Below are 19,246 nucleotides of genomic sequence, written 5' to 3' on the forward strand. Positions count from 1 at the left end.
GGATGTTCAATCACTGGGAAGTGGCTTAAAAGGCCCTTGAGGCTCCTGGATGCCAGAGCTTGTCTGGTCAGTGCAGCCCAGTGCTCCTGTCCCTCCCAGAACCCTGCCAGGTGCTAACAACACCCTCCTCCTGGGGTGGCTGGAGCGGCGCTGAGGCTCTGAATAAAGGCAAGACAGTGGGTGTCCCCAAGAGATATGCGAGACCCTGAAACGTAAATCAAGTTTGGTGGGGATGAAGTAGAAGGGATAAGTGGCCTATGTCACTTTTGGGGTCGAAGAAAGTTGAATCACACCCTTCACCTGAGGCCCCACCTAATTCTTTCCAGAAAAGACTACTTCTTTCCAGAAAACTTAGCTGCACTTGAAACTGTAGGTCTGTGCCACATTCATTTGAATGAATTTTAGATCTTTGTTAAGAGCCGAGTTTTCATTAGAATTGAGCAGCTGGGCACAGTACTCTAGCAGAAGGGTAAAGGGAAGGGAGGGGACCAGCATTGCAGCCCTTTTAACAGCAGCTGTGACTGCCCCAGGCCTGCTCCTGATCAGAGACTGCAGGCTGTGGGGTGTCATTGTACGCACAGGCACTTTCAGATCTCCATGGGGTCTGACCTAGTGGGGCATCACCCCAGTGAAGGGCCTCAGTGTGGGGACTGCTGGATGTCCCTCTCCTGGCTTGACTGCCCCTGCTGACTGTGCTCTTGGCACTCTCTTATGGTCCCAAGGGGGCATCTGTCCCTCCACCATCAACCTGATACTTTTGCTGGCTCCAAATTTTGCAGTCTATTTTCAGATGTAAAATGAGAGGCGGAGGGCGGGGGTTAATTAGGAATTGGCCTTGGGCACTAACAGGGTCACTGCCATGCTAGTCTGAATAAATCCTTTACCACCACTGGCGTACAGCCAGCAGTTCCCCAGTCCTCTCATCTATCTGGAACCATGCCCGGTGGGGACTGTGTCCCCACTCCCAAGCCACATCGATGCTAGGGCAGTCTGCTCAGCCCTGAGTCCTCCGGGGAGCAGGGGGGCAGAGCTGAGCGGCTGCCCGGAGCTTGGCGGGAGGAGGGGACAGGGGAGAGGGAGGTGGGGAGATCCGGCTAGAGGGGAGGCTCCGACGTCTCCTTCCTTCCTGGTTCCTGCAGCAGCTGCTGCCACTGCTCAGCGTGGTGAGGAGGGAGCCGGTGACTTGGAGACGGTGACTCAGAGGCAGAGCGGCGTGAGGGCCAAGGAGCACTGGCGTCCATGGACCCTGGGGTAAGGGGGCTGTGTGGCAGCAGCTGACATTCCTGAGAAGAGCTTCCTCCCACCTGAAGCTGGTGGGTCTGCTCCTGAATGGAGGTGGAGAGGGGGCACCCACCTGGCTCGCCTAGACCCCTCACCTTCCTACCGATAGAGCCTCCCCCTCCACCCACAAGCAGTGAGGGGCCAGGATCCCCACAGGGCCGGGAGAAGGGCACAGAGATACCTGAACACCGGAAGAGTTTGAGAACTTTCAATGGCTGAACGCAGGAGTTTCCTCCCAGGTCAGCCTCTTGCAGCAACGGTCCCTCTGCCCCAACCTCCTGGGCACCCGTTCCTGCCACATCCCTGTCCCCTCTGGGCCTCAGTTCCTCAGGTGCTTGCTAGCTCCATTAGAAGATCTGGGCTGCTTCCCCCACCTCAAACGAGCCTCGCCCCTCCAGTCCCCTCCCCCGTCTCACACACGCAGAGCCTCATGCATTATTGATCTCCCGGTGGAGCCAGGATGGCCAGGGCCAGTGCCAAGGGTGCCTGTGGGCACTGCTGCAGGACCTGTGCAGACCTGGGCATGTCCTGGGCCCCCTCTTCTCTCATGAAGCATCTCCGTTAGCCCAGTGTCCTGCCCTCTCTGGGTGGGTGGCACTTCTCAGAGCCCCAAGGACTGGGAAGGTAGACAGGGGATGGTGAGGCTTTAGGGGGCACTGAGGGTCCAAAGAGGGCATCCTAGGGGCATGTTTGGTGGGAGGAGACATGGGAAAATGGGGGCTATCTCAGGCCTCAGTTTCTCCAAGCACTAGAGAATATGGAGACTAATTGGTGGGAGGCTGGGGAGTTTTCTGCAAGGGGATCATGGCAGAGAAGTCTCTGAGCTATGGTGGCAGGGTGGAGGGGTCCCGAAGGCAGAGGCAGCTGGATTGAGGAGGTCTCGCTTGTCCAGTCTCTGAACCCCTCTGCCTCTTCCTGGAGCCTCTTCTGTCACTCCCTTGCTTCACCTCTGAGCACTCCCAGGGAAGCCTCTAAAGAAAGCACTGAATGTTTCCTGGGGCCCCAGAGTATGTGCCCAAGGTGGGGCTGGGCATATGTCTTGTGGTTTTCCCTGGGCACCTGCCCGTCTGCTGTGTGCTAGTTCACTCTCAGGGCAGCGTCCATATCAGGTGAAAATGGGTGGGGTCGGGACAGAGGGGCAGACTTGGGAGAGGCATGGCAGGTGAGCAGAGGGTATGTTGGAGAGCCCTTATCTCAGAGGGTGTGGGAGGGGCTGGAGGTGGGGAAGGTGATAGCAGAGTTTGCGTTAAGGAGGTCTTTCTCTTGCTTCAAGGACCCCGTCAGGAGCAGGTGACATCCTTCCCCTTCCACCCTGCTCCCTGCTCTATGTCCCCAGCAGGGAGTGGCCTCTCCCTTCTCCATGGACTTCCAAGAGAGGGACCCGCCCTTCCTGCCTGAGAGCGCTCAGTCCTCAAAGCCCAGCAGTGCTCAGCAGGTCAGAGAGTGGGAAAGCGGTGGTGGGTGGGCCAAGCTTGAACCGGATCGGGAGGGGCCAAGGCAGACGTCTCACCAGTGCTCCCCTCCCTCTGTCCTGGACTGCAGGCCTCTGAGCTGTGGGAGGTGGTGGAGGAGCCTCGGGGCAGGCTGGGGACAGAGGGTGTCATGCCTGAGAGGCAGGAAGGTCACCTGCTCAAGAAAAGGAAGTGGCCTCTGAAAGGCTGGCACAAGGTAGGGTGGGCAGGCAAAGGGAGGGGCCAGACATGGGGGCGGGGTGGGAATGGGGGGCAGCTGCCGGGCAGTCCAATGGTGTTTGCATGATGAGAAGGAAAAGAAAAGCTAATTTGTGTGGTTGCCTTCTCCCTCATGCCCTTCCTCTCGGCCTCCCGGGTCCTGTCACTCCTGGGCAACATCGCAGAGATACTTTGTGCTCGAGGATGGGATCCTTCATTATGCAACAACCCGGCAAGACGTGAGTCCGGGCAGTGGCTTGGGGTTGTGGGAGGAGTCTGGCCCCAGTATGCCCTGGGAAGGCACAGGGTATCTGGAATCGACCAGAGCAGGGTATGAATCCCAGGTCCACCACTTGCTGAATGTGTGATCTCGGGCGAGTTACATCCCTGGGCCATAGCTTCCTCATCTCTAACGGGACAGCACCATCCCCCAGGTGCGGAGCTGTCATGGTAAGGGAGGTCATACACACAAGGCTCTCTGGACAAGGCAAAACAAGTGCCCAAGAAATGGGGGCTTTACCACCCTCATCCTGGTCCCGTTCTCAGGCTGGGAACAAGGAACTGAAGGCCTGGGTACCCAGGATCTCTCTGGGAGGGTGTTGCCTTCCACAACCCTGCAGACCCTTGAGGGTGGGAATAGTTTTTCTTGATCTGTGACTTCTTAGAGCTCAAGATGTGACTTGACGTAGGGGAGCGTTCTGCACATGGGAGGATGATTGACAAGTCTCTACTGATAGTGTGACTTGGACATGAGGGTGAACCTGCCACCTGGCCCTTGAGCCTAGAATGGCATCAGGGAGATGGTGGCTGTATGGCTCTGAGAGCCTAAAACAGGTCCCCTGTCCCCCTACCAACGCTTCAACCCCAGATCACCAAGGGGAAGCTCCATGGCTCCATCGATGTCCGGCTGTCGGTCATGTCCATCAACAAAAAGGCCCAGCGCATTGACCTTGACACTGAAGACAACATCTACCACCTCAAGGTGACATCCCTGGGAGGCAGGACCTGTGTTGGCCCCCAGCCTGGCAGAGGCATTGGAACACACAGGGGCAGGGGCTGAGGGTCTTTGGAACTCAGGGTCTGTCTCTGAGTTTGACAAGAAGTAAGTTTCCATCCTGTAAAAACAGCCAAGGGCAAACCTGCACTTCTTGGTTGTTGTATGGACAGGCACAGAGCTAAGGGCTCAGACACCTGGGCACCTTACACTCTGTCTCCCTGCAAGTGAGCCTTGCACAAACCAGACTCTGTAAGAAGAGACCCTGCTTGTATGGGGACCAGAGCCCTGACTTCTTGCTCTTGGAAAGTGGTCCCTCTCTTCAGATAGCCCTCCCCCTCTCCATCACTTCTGCAGATCAAATCCCAGGACCTATTCCAGAGCTGGGTGGCACAGCTGCGTGCCCACCGCCTAGCCCACCGCCTGGACATGCCCCGTGGTTCACTGCCCAGTACGGCTCACCGGAAGGTAAGGTGGACCCTGGGGTGGGGGCAGGTAATGTGGCAATTCAGGGGTGGGGGCTATGGGGAACTGTGAGACCCAGGGAGGTGGGCATCATCCCTCCTGACCCTGGGCTCACCCCACAGGTTCCTGGTGCCCAGCTTCCAACAGCAGCTACTGCCTCAGCCCTACCTGGGCTTGGACCACGGGAGAAAGTGTCTTCCTGGCTGAGGGACAGTGATGGGCTGGACCGCTGCTCTCATGGTGAGGGGTCCTAGGCACAGCACCTCCAAGGGTAGGGCCCAAGCTGGCAGGTCTAGATAGCATTAGCAGGAGGGGAAAATGTTACCTCCATCCCCGCCTCAGGGAGCCCCAATTTAATGAGACAGCCTCTGACTCCAAGGAGATCCAGTCTACTTGGGTCCTGTCTAGGGGAGTCCCAGTCTTACAGAGGAGTAAGAGTCTGTCTGGGCACATAGACAGACGTGAATGCAAGGACAGGAGTGACAAAGCAGATACTGAATGCCCACACAGGGCAGGAGCCTGAGGAGTAGCACCCGGGAAGGGGTGTGCTCTAGGAAAGTGTTCCTGCAGTAAGGTCCGTGAAGTTGGCCTGGAGGGAGAAGTGTAAACCAAGTAGAGAGAGACAAAGAGAGGGTGAGCACATCCCCAGTCTGCTCAAAGGCAGCAGAGGTGAGGCATGGTCTAGAGACAGAGCAGAAATTAGGCTTCAGGCAGTCTCAGGAAACCAGGGAGCATCACACCAATAGGGGTAGGGACCCGAGCTCTTGAGCAGGGAACAGGGAGCAGTATCGGGATCTCCATGAAGTCAGTGTTGGGAGAGTCATGTCCTTGAGGCTGGGTTTGGTGGCTCATGCCTGTAATCCCAGCACTTTTGGAAACCAAGGTGGGCAGATCACCTGAGGTCAGGAGTTCGAGGCCAGCCTGACCAACATAGTGAAACCCCATCTCTACTAAAAATACAAAAAATTAGCCAGGCGTGGTGTTGCGCGCCTGTAATCCCAGCTACTCGGGAGGCTGAGGCAGGAGAATCACTTGAACCCAGGAGGCAGAGGTTGCAGTGAGCCGAGATTACGCCATTCCACTCTAGCCTGGGCAACAAGAGCAAAACTCTGTCTCAAAAAAAAAAAAAAAAAAGAGAGAGAGAGAGAGATATCCTTGTTCTTTCTCCCCACAGAGCTCTCTGAGTGTCAGGGGAAGCTCCAGGAACTACACAGGCTCCTCCAGAGCCTGGAGTCCCTGCACCGAATCCCCTCAGCCCCTGTTATCCCCACACACCAGGTAAGATCCAGGGGGACACACAGGGTCCTGCTCAGGCCCCCGATCCCATCACTTCCCCAGGATGAGTCCTATTCCTCCCACATCGCTGCAGTTTCCTGGAGAGCCACGCATCGCCTGGTTTCCTCCCCACCCCTGCCCCATGTCCAAACTGTGTCAAGGTTGTCTCTGTTCCTCCATGCCCACGCCTCTGCCAGGGTGGCTGTCATCTTCCACTGGGATGTCAGTTGTCTCTGTCGCCTTGCCTGAGCGGCCGCATCCTCTGTGCTGGGTAATCTGCGCCCTCCTCCATGGGCAGGAGGCCGTCTACTTCTCCCAGGCTGTGATGGTTGCTGCCCCTTTTCCCCACCCTGTGAGTAAAATTGCCCCCACCTTGACTTGCTAGGCCTCAGTGACAACCGAAAGACCCAAGAAGGGGAAACGGACCAGCCGCATGTGGTGCACCCAGAGCTTTGCCAAGGATGACACTATTGGACGGGTGAGGTGGGGCGTGCACCTCACGTAGCTGGGGCAGGATGCTCTAAGGCGGCCGGCCCCTTCAGCCCTTCCCCTTCACCTACAGGTTGGTCGTCTCCACGGCTCTGTTCCCAACCTGTCTCGCTACCTGGAGTCTCGGGACTCCTCGGGCACCCGTGGGCTGCCACCCACAGACTATGCCCACCTGCAGCGAAGCTTCTGGGCCCTGGCCCAGAAGGGTAAGTGCATGCTGAGGGGGCTGCTGGGGAGCAGACAGGAGTGAGCGAGGACTCTGATGGTCTGCCCCACCCCCTGTAGTGCACAGCTCCCTCAGCAGCGTCCTGGCCGCCCTCACCACGGAACGGGACCGACTGAGGGACATGCACCAGGGCTCAGAGTTGTCAAGGATGGGGGTGAGGCCTGGGGGACAGGGTGGCTGGTGGGGGGAGAGGGCTTCAAGCTGGGGACTGCCAGCCTGGGGTCCGATAGCAAATCTGGGTCAGGGTGGGGAGTTGGCAGAGGAAGTCTCTGCAGAGATGCAGCAAGGTGGGGAGGACGTCATCCTCCTGTGACACTGTGTCCCTCACCCTCTCCCTGCAGGTCTCTGAGGCCTCCACTGGCCAGAGGCGCCTCCACTCACTGTCCACCTCCTCTGACACCACAGCGGACTCTTTCAGCTCCCTCAACCCTGAGGAGGTGCGGAGCCAGGGTGGGTTGTGGGGGCCGATTCTCCTGTGCCTTCTCTCCCAGCGAGAGCCAAGGCCCAGGGCAGTGGGTGAAGTTTGTTTTTAGTCCCAAAGACAGCCCCCAAAATCCTGGCTCTATTGGCTTTCCCATAAGGTCAGCAGCAGCCCCATCTCGATCGTTATGTAACAACGTGCAGGGTACTTTTACTTTTAATTCAGAGTCCTCTGATGCAGTGATTCTCACCCTCAACATAACAAAACTGAGGCTCAAAGGATCTAATGGGTGGGCTCAGGCTCCTGTAATTACAGATGGGCTGAACTGAGACTCGGGTTCTGAGCACAGACTCTGGGGCTGCGTTCCACGGGTTCAAATCTGGCTCTCCTGCCTGCCGACTTTGTGATCCTGAGCCTCAGCATCCTAATCTGCAAAGTGGGGGTGACAATTGCACCTACCTCACAGGGTAGGTGTCAGGATTGAGTGGGTTAGTGCACACAGAGGGCTTGGAGCGGGGCTCAGGGTCAGTGCCAGGAAGTGTAAACAGTTATGATGGAGACTGCGTCCCCTCACTCCCAGGCCAGGGCTCATTTTACTATGCCTTTGTCCCCCTCTCACTCCCCTCTGCCTCTTCTGCTCAGAAGGTGTCTGACTCAGCAAAAGTGCCCGGTTATGCCTCCCTCTCAATGGAACTGTCAGGCAAGCGGGTGCCCTGCTTGATCCCCTCGGCTTGGCCCCGGAGCCTGACATCCATCTGGCTGCTCCCACAGCAAGAAGCTCTGTACATGAAGGGGCGCGAGCTCACCCCCCAGCTGTCGCAGACCAGCATCCTGTCCCTTGCTGATTCCCACACGGAGTTCTTCGATGCCTGTGAGGTTCTCCTCTCCGCCAGCTCTTCTGAGAATGAGGTGAGGGAGGAGGGAAGCTGGCAGTGAGGCGGGGGGGACCTTGGGAACAGAAGGGTGGGATCCACAGAGACCATAGATTCCTCAGCCCCTTCTCACCACCTCAGCTGCTATCTCTGGGACTATGTCCAGATCAGCTGGGTTTGTGTGGCCCTGCTCAGAAATCTCTGCTAGGGACTCTTCTCCTAGAGGAGTGTGACATTTTTATCCCCATTGGGTTCTCCTGAAACTACTGCCACAGCTGCAACCCCAGTCATCTTCCTATGACCCTGTCTCAGCTTCAGCACACCCTTGATCCCCTCTTCTCAGACCCTGAACCTCAGTAATCCCCAACTTCCCTTCCTTCTGTGTCCCACCAAGTCCCTGAGCTTTCTCCCACCAGCCGCAGGGCCCGGCCCTCCCCTTCCCAAGGTGGCTGGGCACATTCTGTGATGCCAGGCATCCCGGGGCAATGTCTTAGGGCTCAGAGCCCCCCCAATACATTCTCTTCCCCTTCCCAACAAAGGGCTAGCTGGGCAGATTCTTGCCAGGCCCTGGGCACTGCCCAGCTGCCCGGGGGAGTCCTAGTCTGCCCGGCCTGTCATCTGTCCTGGCCCAGGCCTCAGAGGAGGAGGAGTCATGTACCAGTGAAGTCACCACCAGCCTGTCTGAGGAGATGCTGGACCTCAGGGGAGCTGAGCGCTGTCAGAAAGGTGCCAGCTGGGTGGGCAGGCAGGAAGGGGTGGGAGGCGGGTGGAAAAACAGGGTTTGTCCATGGCTCAGGCCCATGCAAAGGCTATCCCTTGTGGTGACTGATGGGCTAGTGGCTTTGGATGCTGACTGCAGGAGCTAGGGAAGGCCAGGTCATGAACTGGGAAATGTTCCAGGAGCAGCTTTGCCGGGGTGGGCCAGGCTCCGGCCTTGGGGCTGCCTCTGTTGCAGCAGGCTTGCCTAGGGCCTGGGAGGGAGGCAAGAGATCCTACTTTGCTGCTTGTTAGCAGTGTGGCTCTGGACCTGTCATTTTACTTCTGAGAGCCTATTTCCTCATCCATAAAATGGGCTGGATAATCTGCACTCTGACCTCTGTTTCTGTGTTTATAAAGGGAACAAAAGGCAAGGGTGAGGACTCGGGAGGGGCTCCTGGGGTGCAGGGTTTCTGGCAGTGGGAACTGTCTGCCCCTTTGCATGGCTCCCACCCCTGCCAGCCAACTCAGTCCCTGGGAACTCGTCAGCAGTTACAGCCCCAGTCACCCTGCCCTGCTGTGAGTCGAGACAAGGGCTCAGGGGCGAGTGTCCCAGGGGCTTGGGAGGCAGCTGGGCCCTGGACTGGGCTGTGGGCTTGCCATGTCTGGGATGCCTGTTGCCCAGATGGAGAGTGACATGGCAGGGCGGCCCCAGGGGGGTGTGTTCCAGGGAGATCCATGGGGCCACCCCGCCGTCGCTGCCTGCCGGCGGCCAGCGGGCCCGGGGCTGACGTGAGCCTGTGGAACATTCTGCGCAACAACATCGGCAAAGACCTGTCCAAGGTGTCAATGCCTGTGCAGCTCAACGAGCCGCTCAACACTCTGCAGCGGCTCTGCGAGGAGCTGGAGTACAGCAGCCTCCTGGACCAGGCCAGCCGCATCACCGACCCCTGCGAGCGCATGGTACCTGCTTCCCGTCCTCACGCCCAGCCCAAGGCTGCTTCCTTCTCCCTGGGACCTTTTCTCCCAGAAAATCCTGGCTGGGCTGTTCCTTACTGCTGAAGTTCCACCCCAAGGTCCCATACTTTGCTTGCTTGGGGTGGCGGCCCCGTCCTCAGTACCCTGCACCTGCCTTGCCCCCCACAGGTGTACATTGCAGCCTTTGCTGTCTCGGCCTACTCCTCCACATACCACCGAGCCGGCTGCAAGCCCTTCAACCCCGTCCTGGGGGAGACCTACGAGTGTGAGCGGCCTGACCGAGGCTTCCGCTTCATCAGTGAGCAGGTGTGGCCTTGGGAGAAGAGGGCTGGCCTTGGGTGTCTGGGGCAGGGAGGGACCTGGGCTTTGGGACCAGAGCTGGGGCAGAGGGACCAGGGCCTGGGAGAGGAGTGTGGGCAGTTGGCTCTGTGCCGGGCCCTGCGGTGCTTCCTGGCCCACGTTCTGAGGTCCAGCCATTGGATCCCAGGAGTTCCACCTGGGGGCTCATGCTCTAGGGGGCAATCTTGGGCTAGGATGAACTGAAGGATGAATTGGAGAGAGCTGGGAGTACAGGGGCTGGGGAGAATGGGATGTTCCTTCTAGATGGTGTAGAGGAATGCATGGAGCAGGCTTGGGAAGGTTAGAGATGGGGCTGGAAGACAAGGCGGGCCAGACGCTGAGGAGCCTGCCAGTGAAGGGAAAGAGGCCTTGGGCTTTTGTATGTGTGTTTTTAAATCCTGAAGGCATTGGCACCATGGAGGATTTGAGGCAGTGGAGTGGCTGCTCAGAATCGCAGTGTGCAAAGCACACCCAGGTGGCGTGTGCCTGGTTGGCGGAGGCTGACAGGGTCCACCTTGTCATCTCTGTAGAGCTAATGAGTCCCTGCACTTAGGCTGCGGTGTGTTTGGTTCAAGAGCTGTTTATGTGCTGCCCCGACGGGGCCTGGTGCTCAGCGGGGTACCCTCCCGTGTAGGGAATGGGGAGGTTTTTGTCGAGAGGAAGAAGTCTGGGCGGCCTGGTCTGGGGTCTTCAGTGGGTGCATGGTGGCGCCAGTTAGTGAGGTGTCTGTGGGAGCACACTGTCTCTGTGGACTCGACTTCCACAGGAGACGGCCAGGAGGCTCTGGAGTCGCTGGCCTGGAGCTCCTCCAAGAGCAGCAGGTGGCACTAACAGGTCGAGGTGTGGCCAGCTTAGAGGGAGGAGATCAAGGGAGGACCGCCCTCGGGAGGACCGCTCGCAGTGTCTAGGGAGGAGGGCAGGAGGGAACGCGGGTCCCTGGGACCTGAGGGGTGTCATCGGCTTCCTGCGTGAGGAAGGTTTCTGAGACAGGATGAGGACAGAGACTGGATTACAGAGGGTGTAGAGTGTAGGTTTTATAAAAAATAGAGAAAAAGGCAGACTATTTTCCAAAAATTTTATCATAAGGGACAGAGGAGAGAGAAGTGGCAGTTGGTAGGGGGTAAAGGTCGAGGCAGTTTGTGTGTTTGTTTGTTTGGATTTGAAGTGTTTTTGGAAACATGGTGAAGATTGACACAGTACACTCGTGCATACAACAGAAAATAAGCCTCCCTCTCATCCCAACACTCTGAAGGGACTACTGCTAGCAGCTTTTGGGATTCCTCCCAGAAATGTTTTACGCATATGTGAAGAAAGATGTGTGTGTCTAGAAAAGAAAGGTTTGCTATTTTTTAAGGTGGAACAAACAGAAAATCTTTATATTCAGAGAAAGAGAAATTAAGAGGGAAAAACTGAAGGTACAGAAGGAGGAGGAGGGAGGAGCCTGGGGGGCATCGGTGGGAGCAGGCTGACTGCAGCCAGAGCAGAAGGAATCGCCCCCCTGACCCACTTCTGTTCTGTCACAGACTGTGGGAGGCAAATGAGGTTTGAAGGGCCTGGCTCGTGCCTAGGTCCTCAGAGGAGGACTGGTGAGGGATGTCAAGGCCCCAGATACGGGACATTGTAGGTTTAGCAGTTTCTTAGTGTGGGTCATGTCTGTGTTTTGGCAACAGAGTCAGAACCAGGGGTGCACAGAGGAGGCCGGCGCTGGCATTTCTGGCAAGTGGGGGAGGTGGCTGAGGGTATTAGGTGAGAGTGCTGTGAAGGGCAGGAGGGGGCTGGCAGACCATGGGAGGGCAGTGCAGTCGGGGACCTGGACGTCTTGGCTGGAGCTGTGGGCGACAGGCGGAGAGAGAGGCAAGGCAGGCAGGCTGTGGGTTGTTGGAATTGAAGGCTCCAGATGTGGAGCCATTCCAAGTGGGGACAAGGCCAAGTGTTTCCAAGGGTGTGGGGTGGAGTTTGCAGGGCGATGATCAGCTTTGGGGGGCGGTGGTGGGGAGATGGCGGGGAAGAGGGTCGTCAGCAGGGGCTGCATTTCAGGCAGGGGATGGGGTTCCCACCTGTCAGGTGGTTACAGGGTGATGATCAGCTTTGGGGTGTGGTGGGGGGAGATGGTAGGGAAGAGGGTCATCAGCGAGGGCTGGGTTTCAGGCAGGGCATGGGGTGGAGGCCCCCCCATCACTGTTGCAGGGAACTTTTCAGGCTTGAGCAGGGGTTCGCCATAGACAGGGCCAGCCAGGGGAGCTCCTGAGGAAGAGTGAGTGAGAAGGGAGAACATAGGGGCCTCATGGGAAGAAGAGAGGATGATGGGTTTGGGAGGTGGCCAAGGGTGATAGACAAGAGACCTGGAACCAGCTGGTCTTGTGGTACTTAGGGGAACTAGGGGTGGGAATAAGGGACTTTGGGGTGCCCTAATGGTGCTCGGGGATAGCCTCAAGATAACTTCTTTGCTCACCAAGGTCTCGCACCACCCCCCTATCTCGGCCTGCCATGCAGAGTCTGAGAACTTCGCCTTCTGGCAAGGTGAGGAGTAGAGGGCAGGGCCGGGGTGGCCCTGGGCAAAGGGAACACCCTCTGGCCTTATCTCTGTTGTTCTCTCTCCCTCCCCTAATCCAATTCCAGATATGAAGTGGAAGAACAAGTTCTGGGGCAAATCCCTGGAGATTGTGCCTGTGGGAACAGTCAACGTCAGCCTGCCCAGGTGGGATTCTTCGACTCTTAGCAGCCAGGCCAAGCCACAGGCAATCCTTCAGGCTGGAGGGGGCGTGGCCTTAGGGACAGGATAAGGACGGGATAGGAAGGTCTGGCCTGAAGCTGCTTGTAGTGGGGTCAGTGTCTGTAGGTTTTACACCTATATTTACGGCAGTTGCCAATAGAGAAAGATGAAAAGCCTTGGAACGTAGTAGAGCTGGAAGGGCCCATCGAGGTCATCTGACTCAGCAGTTTTCACACTTTTTTGACCATGACTCACAGTCTCACAGTCAGAAATGCCTTTGAGACTTCAAGCCAACGTGTACACATACACGCACACAGAAACCTAAATTTATCTCAGGACTCAGGGGTCACAGACAAAATTTGAAAAACTCTCATCTAGCTAATTTTACAGGCAGGGGACTGAAGCCAGAAAGAAAAAGGGTATTGAGAGTGGTCTGGGTGTTGTGGTAGAGATCCTGGATTTTGGAGTCAGAAGCCCTGAGTTCTGCCACTCAACAGTGATGCAAATTAGCACCAGCCTGTAGTCCCAGCTACTGGGGAAGCTGAGGCAGGAGAATTTCTTCAACCTGGGAGGTGGAGGTAGCGGTGAGCTCAGATTGCACCACTGCACTGCACTTCAGCCTGCCTGGGCAACAGAGCAAGACTCTGTCTCAAAAAAAAACAAAAACAAACAAACAAAAAAAAATAGTGATGCAAGCAGCAAAAACACTTGACACTTCAGAGCCTTGAGCCTGCTTGCGTGTGACATGACAGTAAGAAGTGATACCCAAGAGAGGTGAGGATTAAGCAGGATAATGGATGTGAACGTACACATGGTTCCTGGTGCCCAAGGGCAGGACATTTTGTGTATTTTCATCCCCGTTGCTCAGGCACTCAGGGGCTTTGTAGATGAGTGGAGATGTGTTCGTTGAATACGTTCTGTGAAGGCCACTCTGCCTTGTGATTATAAGTCATCCTTCACTGCAGAACCGGAGCTGGGACCCCAGGGTTCCTGTCACAGACCCACGTGACCTGCTCCAGCAAGACAGGAGGCTCCTGACTCATTTGTTCCCTGGGGCCAGCCAGCTGCCCTTCCATACCTTGTCTCTCTCAGGTTTGGGGACCACTTTGAGTGGAACAAGGTGACGTCCTGCATTCACAATGTCCTGAGCGGTCAGCGCTGGATCGAGCACTATGGGGAGGTGCTCATCCGAAACACACAGGACAGCTCCTGCCACTGCAAGATCACCTTCTGCAAGGTGTGTGTGCCACCTTGACCCTGCCCATCCACCCCCAGCAGCCTCAGTCTCTGGAGGTCACCCTGGCTAAGGGGGAGGGGACACCTCCCTAAACCCTGCCTTCCCCACCCCAGGCCAAGTACTGGAGTTCCAATGTCCATGAGGTGCAGGGCGCTGTGCTCAGTCGGAGTGGCCGTGTCCTCCACCGACTTTTTGGGAAGTGGCACGAGGGGCTGTACCGGGGACCCACGCCAGGTGGCCAGTGCATCTGGAAGCCCAGTAAGTGGAGGGGTCACAGAGGGCTGGGTGAGGCTGGAGCAGCTCAGGCATGGTGCACCTGCCCCAGCCCCTTGCCTTCCCCCAGACTCAATGCCCCCCGACCATGAGCGAAACTTCGGCTTCACCCAGTTTGCCTTGGAGCTGAATGAGCTGACAGCAGAGCTGAAACGGTCGCTGCCTTCCACCGACACGAGGCTCCGGCCAGACCAGAGGTCAGTGCCGGATGGTGCCGGCCTAGAACCATCTAGTTCACTCCCTCCACAGAGTACAGAGCTGGGGCTTTGTCCTTCCTTCACTGAGTGGCCTCAGAGAAATGAGGCTTGTCTAGAGGACAGAGCTGGGCAGGGACAGAGGCCTTGGGTTTGGGGGCCCCTGCAGATGGGCAGTTCCCCTGAGTTTGATCTGGATCCTCAGGTACCTGGAGGAGGGGAACATACAGGCTGCTGAGGCCCAGAAGAGAAGGATCGAGCAGCTGCAGCGAGACAGGCGCAAAGTCATGGAGGAAAACAACATCGTACACCAGGCTCGCTTCTTCAGGTGCCTCGGCCTCGCCCTCCACCCTGGGTCTCCCCATGAGCCCTGCTTGGAGCGGGGCAGGTGCGGGAGGCAGCACCCTAGGACCCTAGCCTGCCTTCTAGATGTTCACCCCTCACTGCCACCGCCTTCTCCCACCAGGCGGCAGACAGATAGCAGCGGGAAGGAGTGGTGGGTGACCAACAATACCTACTGGAGGCTGCGGGCCGAGCCAGGCTATGGGAACATGGATGGGGCCGTGCTCTGGTAGCCCTGGCCCCGGGGGCAGGAGGCTCTGGTTCCTCACTCCTCCTGCCTCCACCCCCTACCACGGACACATGGGTGAGGCCAGGCTCCCTGCCTCACTGCCCTTGAGACCAAAGGGGCAGCCCTGGCCCTCCCTCCCCTCTGCTGGCCAGAGGGTCTACATCTCAGCCCAGCCCCCACCCCACCGTTTGGGGTGAGAAGCAGAATCTGTGCTTCCCAGTCTCCTTGCCCCAGACAACCAGCATGTAAGACCCTTCCCGCTTCACCATTCCCCTTCCTGTCCCCTTTGGGGTACTTGGGGGAGACTCTGGCTCCCAGGATCTGTTCCCCATTTCAGTGCCTTCCTAGGACACAAGGGACCCCTTGACGCTCCCCAGGCTTTCTGTGCCCAGGGCTCTGTCCCCGGCGGTGAGGTTGCAGTGAGTGAAGGAGAGATGATCTGTTCTCCCTCCCCTTCCCCTGCCCATCTCCAGCGTCTTCTTCCCCTTCCCTGGCCCTGCAGGGCCTTCTCCAGCTCCCTTTGGTTGGTCCCTGGCCATCCCTCCTGTCCTGGATCCCTTCTCCCTGACTGCAAAATGCCTGCAGCTTCCAGCTCCTTCGTCCCTGATCCTCAAGTGGTTCCCTCCCGTCTCAGCTCAGCGGATTCCCCAGAGTGGAGGAGGCCTCTCCATGAGGAGGGGAGCAGCCCAAGGCACCTGGCCTCCGACCCACCGGCAGCGAGTGCGCAGGTGTGAGTGTAAGTTCATGTAGGAGAGTGTGTGCGTGTGCGCCTGTGCCCTGCTTGCAGGCGAGCAGGGCTCCCTCATGTAGCCCGGCCTTCCCCCTGCTGGGGGTCCACCACATCGCTGCTCTTTCTCACAGTCTGCCTCTGATGAGGGCGAATTGCTATGACATTCCAAGCTCCAATAAAGACTGTCCCAGACTTTGGCCTGTGACCATTCATTGAAAAACATGTGGGCTCAAGGTCAGTGGAAAGCCCTCTGCCACTGTCATGGGTAAAATGAATTGTGTCCCCAAGAAATGTTTCTAGCCCCCAGGCATGTGCATGTGACCTTAGTTGCAAATAGTGTCTTTGCAGAGACAAGCTAAAATGAGGTCGCATTGGATTTGGGTGGCTCTACTCCAGTGACTGGTCTCCTTATAAGTAGAGTGAAATTTGGGCACACAGACGTACGCAAGGGAAGACAAGTGTGTGAAACAGACACACGGGAGTCAACCACGTGGAGACGTAGGCAGAGATGGGAGCGATGCATCTGAAAGCCAAAAGTGCCAAGGCTGCTGGCAACCGCCCGAAGCTTGGAGAGAGGCTGAGAGAGATTCTCCCACTGAGCCTCAAGAAGGAGCCAACCCTGCTCACACCCGGCCTCAGCTATGAGAGAATACATTTCTGTTGTTTTAAGTCACCCAATATGTGGTGCATTGTTACAGCAACCTCAGGAATTGAATACAGCCACCACCAACCCAAGCCAAAAGCCCAGAGGCCATCTTCCCTCCCGCTTGATGCCCTGTCACTTCTAACCCAGGTGTCTCTCTGCACTGGCCCCTTCTCTCCATTGCACTGGCTAGGCTGGGCCCTCATCAACGCTTGCCTGGACTATTGCAGTGGCCTCCAGGGCGGTATTTCTTCTTCTTTTTTTTTTTGAGACAGAGTTTCACTCTTGTTGTCCAGGCTGGAGTGCAATGGCGCGATCTCAGCTCACCGCAACTATGCCTCCCGGGTCCAAGCAATCCTCCCGCCTCAGCTCCTGAGCAGCTGGGATTACAGGCATGTGCCACCACGCTCGGCTAATTTTGTATTTTTAGTAGAGACGAGGTTTCTTTTTTTTTTTTAATTTTTTTTTTTTTTGCACACAAAACAATAAACATTTTCTAAAAGTACATACAAACATAAAGATGCATATCAAACATATTAGGAAGATTGCACATGGGAAGACGGGGAATAGAAATGGGGGGTGGGAATTAAAGAAAATAAATGAGAGAGGGACTTTGTATGGATCAATGATAATAACTCAATTCTCTATTTGACAAAGGAGAAGGAAGAGGAAGAAAAAGAAAGTGGGATAAAGGATCAGAAAGGGAGGAAAATAGAAAAAATTAGAGTATGACTCCAGGGTAGACCTGTTTTGTTGTCACTTGGTTGGTTGGTTGGTTTGTCAGTTGTATTTTTCATATGTTTCGCCATGTTGGCCAGGCTGGTCTCGAACTCCTAGCCTCAAGTGATCAACCCGCCTCGGCCTCCCAGAGTACTGGGACTACAGGCGTGAGCCACCACGTCCAGCCCCCACATTGCTTCTGGCCTCTGTGGTAGACCTCCCAGACGGGGCGGCCGGGCAGAGGCGCTCCCCACATCCCAGACGGGCGGCCAGGCAGAGGTGCTCCTCACTTCCCAGACAGGGTGGCGGCCGGGCAGAGGCGCTCCTCACTTCCCAGACGGGGCGGCCGGGCAGAGGCGCTCCTCACATCCAGGGGGGGGGCGGGCCTTCCCGACGGGGCCGGGCAGAGGCCTCCTCACTTCTTCCCAGACGGGGGGCCGGGCAGAGGCGCTCCTCACATCCCAGACGATGGGTGGCCAGGCAGAGACGTTCCTCACTTCCTAGACGGGGTGGCGGCTGGGCAGAGGCGCTCCTCACCTCCCAGACGGGGCGGCCAGGCCGAGGAGCTCCTCATAACCCAGACGATGGGCGGCCGGGCAGAGATGCTCCCCACCTCCCAGACGGGGCGGTGGCCGGGCAGAGGCTGCAATCCTAGCACCCTGGGATGCCAAGGCAGGCGGCTGGGAGGCGGAGGCTGCAGTGAGCCAAGACCACGCCACCGCACTCCAGCCCGGGCAACACCGAGCACCGAGTGAGCGAGACTCCGTCTGCAGTCCCAGCACCTCGGGAGGCCGAGGCGGGCAGACCACTCGAGGTCAGGAGCTGGAGACCAGCGTGTCCAACATGGTGAAACCGCGCCACCAGCCAAAGGAGAAAAACCAGGGAGGGGTGGTGGCGCGCGCCAGCAATCCCAGGCGAGGGCAGGAGAATCACGAGAGGCGGACGCAGGGAGTCTGCAGCGAGCCGCGTGTACTCCAGCCTGGGCCACAGAGGGAAGAAAAGAAAGAAGAAAGCAAGGAGGAAGGAAGGAAAGAAGGAAGGAAGGAAGGAAGGAAGGAAGGAAGGAAGGAAGGAAGGAAGGAAGGAAGGGCGGGCGAGACGAGGTTTCTCCATGTTGGTCAGGCTGGTCTCAAACTCCCAACCTCAGGTGATCTGCCCACCTAAGCCTTCCAAATGGCTGGGATTACAGGCATGAGCCACGGTGCCTGGCTTCCAGGGCGGTATTTCAAGAGAAAATGTGGCACCTCATGTCTGCTTAAAATACATCCGCTGCTTCCCAGTGCCTAGAGGAAAATCCAAACTCTTCAACCGGTAGAAAACCACATGGCCCCTGGCCCCCTGTCTGGCACAGAGTGCTGGCCCCCACACTCAGCACCCTAAGTCAGGTCTTTGCTAGTACCCCGCTTTGACCCCCCAGGATCAATGAGTGTTCAAGGGCGGAAGGGAGGGAGGAAGAACAGGACCAGCTGCCTTTCCTCCCCACTGCCCTCGCCCCTGGGGCCAGCTCTGATTCTGAAGCTGTGTGATCTTGGTCAGGTTGCCTTCCCCTTCTGTTTAGAGGCTTCAGTCTTTCATTTGGCTCCTTTTGTGTCTTAAAGGAGAACATCTGTGAGGTGACCCAGGCTCCTCATTTTATTCGTTCTCTCTTAGCCCCTCTTCCCCACTCCCACCCCCCCCCCCCCACCTGCAGCAACAGCGACCCCAGTCCTGCTCTGGTCCAGTGAGTGTCCCAGGAGGAAGTCATGCTTTCTTTGGGGGGTGGCAGAGTGGCAGGAACAGAGGGGACCTCTGAGCTATGACAGCCCTTCACATTGTCATCTGTTTCTTCCTCCTCATCCCCTGCAGAGGAGCGGTGGTCCACATTTCCAGTTTATTTACAGAGAATATCAAAGTTAAAATGAACACACTTGTCCTGGCACCACATGCCAGAAATAACCTCAACCCATTCCAAAAAAAGCCAAGGCCAACACACATTCAGGATATTTTTAAACAGCATGTGCTGCCCTGCTCCGGGCCCTTTCCCCTCAGAGCACCACAGCACCTGACCGACCAGCCCGTGACAAACTGCCACATATTTTAAGAACCAGAGTTTAGGCTGGGCGCGGTGGCTCACGCCTGTAATCCCAGCACTTTGGGAGGCAGAGACGGGTGGATCACGAGGTCAGGAGTTCAAGACCAGCCTGGCCAAGATGGTGAAACCCTATCTCTACTAAAAATACAAAAATTACCCAGGTGTGGTGGTGCGCACCTGTAATCCCAGCTACTGAGAAGGCTGAGATAGGAGAATTGCTTGAACCCAGGAGGCAGAGGTTGCAGTGAGTCGAGATCGTGCCACTGCACTCCAGCCTGGGCAACAGAGTGAGACTCCATCTAGAAAAAAAAAAAAAAAGAGAGAACCAGAGTTTAAAATATACCAAATTCCCAAGTTATTTTTCCAGGGGAGACAAAAAAAGCTCAAA

General features: G+C 57.0%; 1 protein-coding gene across 4 annotated transcripts; it reads left to right on the plus strand.

Moving 5' to 3' along the window:
• Positions 1 to 1,095: 1,095 nt before the first annotated feature.
• Positions 1,096 to 15,621, plus strand: OSBPL7 (oxysterol binding protein like 7). Of its 4 annotated transcripts, none has more exons than XM_003278716.3 (23): positions 1,096 to 1,251; positions 2,555 to 2,716; positions 2,824 to 2,949; positions 3,137 to 3,190; positions 3,820 to 3,933; positions 4,303 to 4,413; positions 4,533 to 4,650; positions 5,585 to 5,688; positions 6,071 to 6,163; positions 6,248 to 6,380; positions 6,460 to 6,554; positions 6,742 to 6,837; positions 7,593 to 7,730; positions 8,326 to 8,419; positions 9,105 to 9,352; positions 9,536 to 9,673; positions 12,163 to 12,226; positions 12,326 to 12,404; positions 13,512 to 13,656; positions 13,770 to 13,914; positions 14,000 to 14,126; positions 14,329 to 14,451; positions 14,590 to 15,621. In XM_003278716.3, the coding sequence occupies exons 2-23, from the start codon at positions 2,642 to 2,644 to the stop codon at positions 14,696 to 14,698; spliced, it is 2,529 nt and encodes an 842-aa protein (XP_003278764.2). In that variant the 5' UTR covers positions 1,096 to 1,251; positions 2,555 to 2,641; the 3' UTR covers positions 14,699 to 15,621. The 4 variants fall into 4 exon arrangements, 3 of the variants coding, with proteins under 3 accessions (XP_003278764.2, XP_030663852.1, XP_030663853.1); XM_030807992.1 differs by having other exon boundaries at positions 2,621 to 2,716; XM_030807993.1 differs by lacking the exon at positions 1,096 to 1,251 and adding an exon at positions 1,427 to 1,520.
• Positions 15,622 to 19,246: the final 3,625 nt, after the last annotated feature.

Source organism: Nomascus leucogenys, unplaced genomic scaffold (assembly GCF_006542625.1).
Source record: "Nomascus leucogenys isolate Asia unplaced genomic scaffold, Asia_NLE_v1 Super-Scaffold_258, whole genome shotgun sequence".
Classification (NCBI taxonomy): domain Eukaryota; kingdom Metazoa; phylum Chordata; class Mammalia; order Primates; family Hylobatidae; genus Nomascus; species Nomascus leucogenys.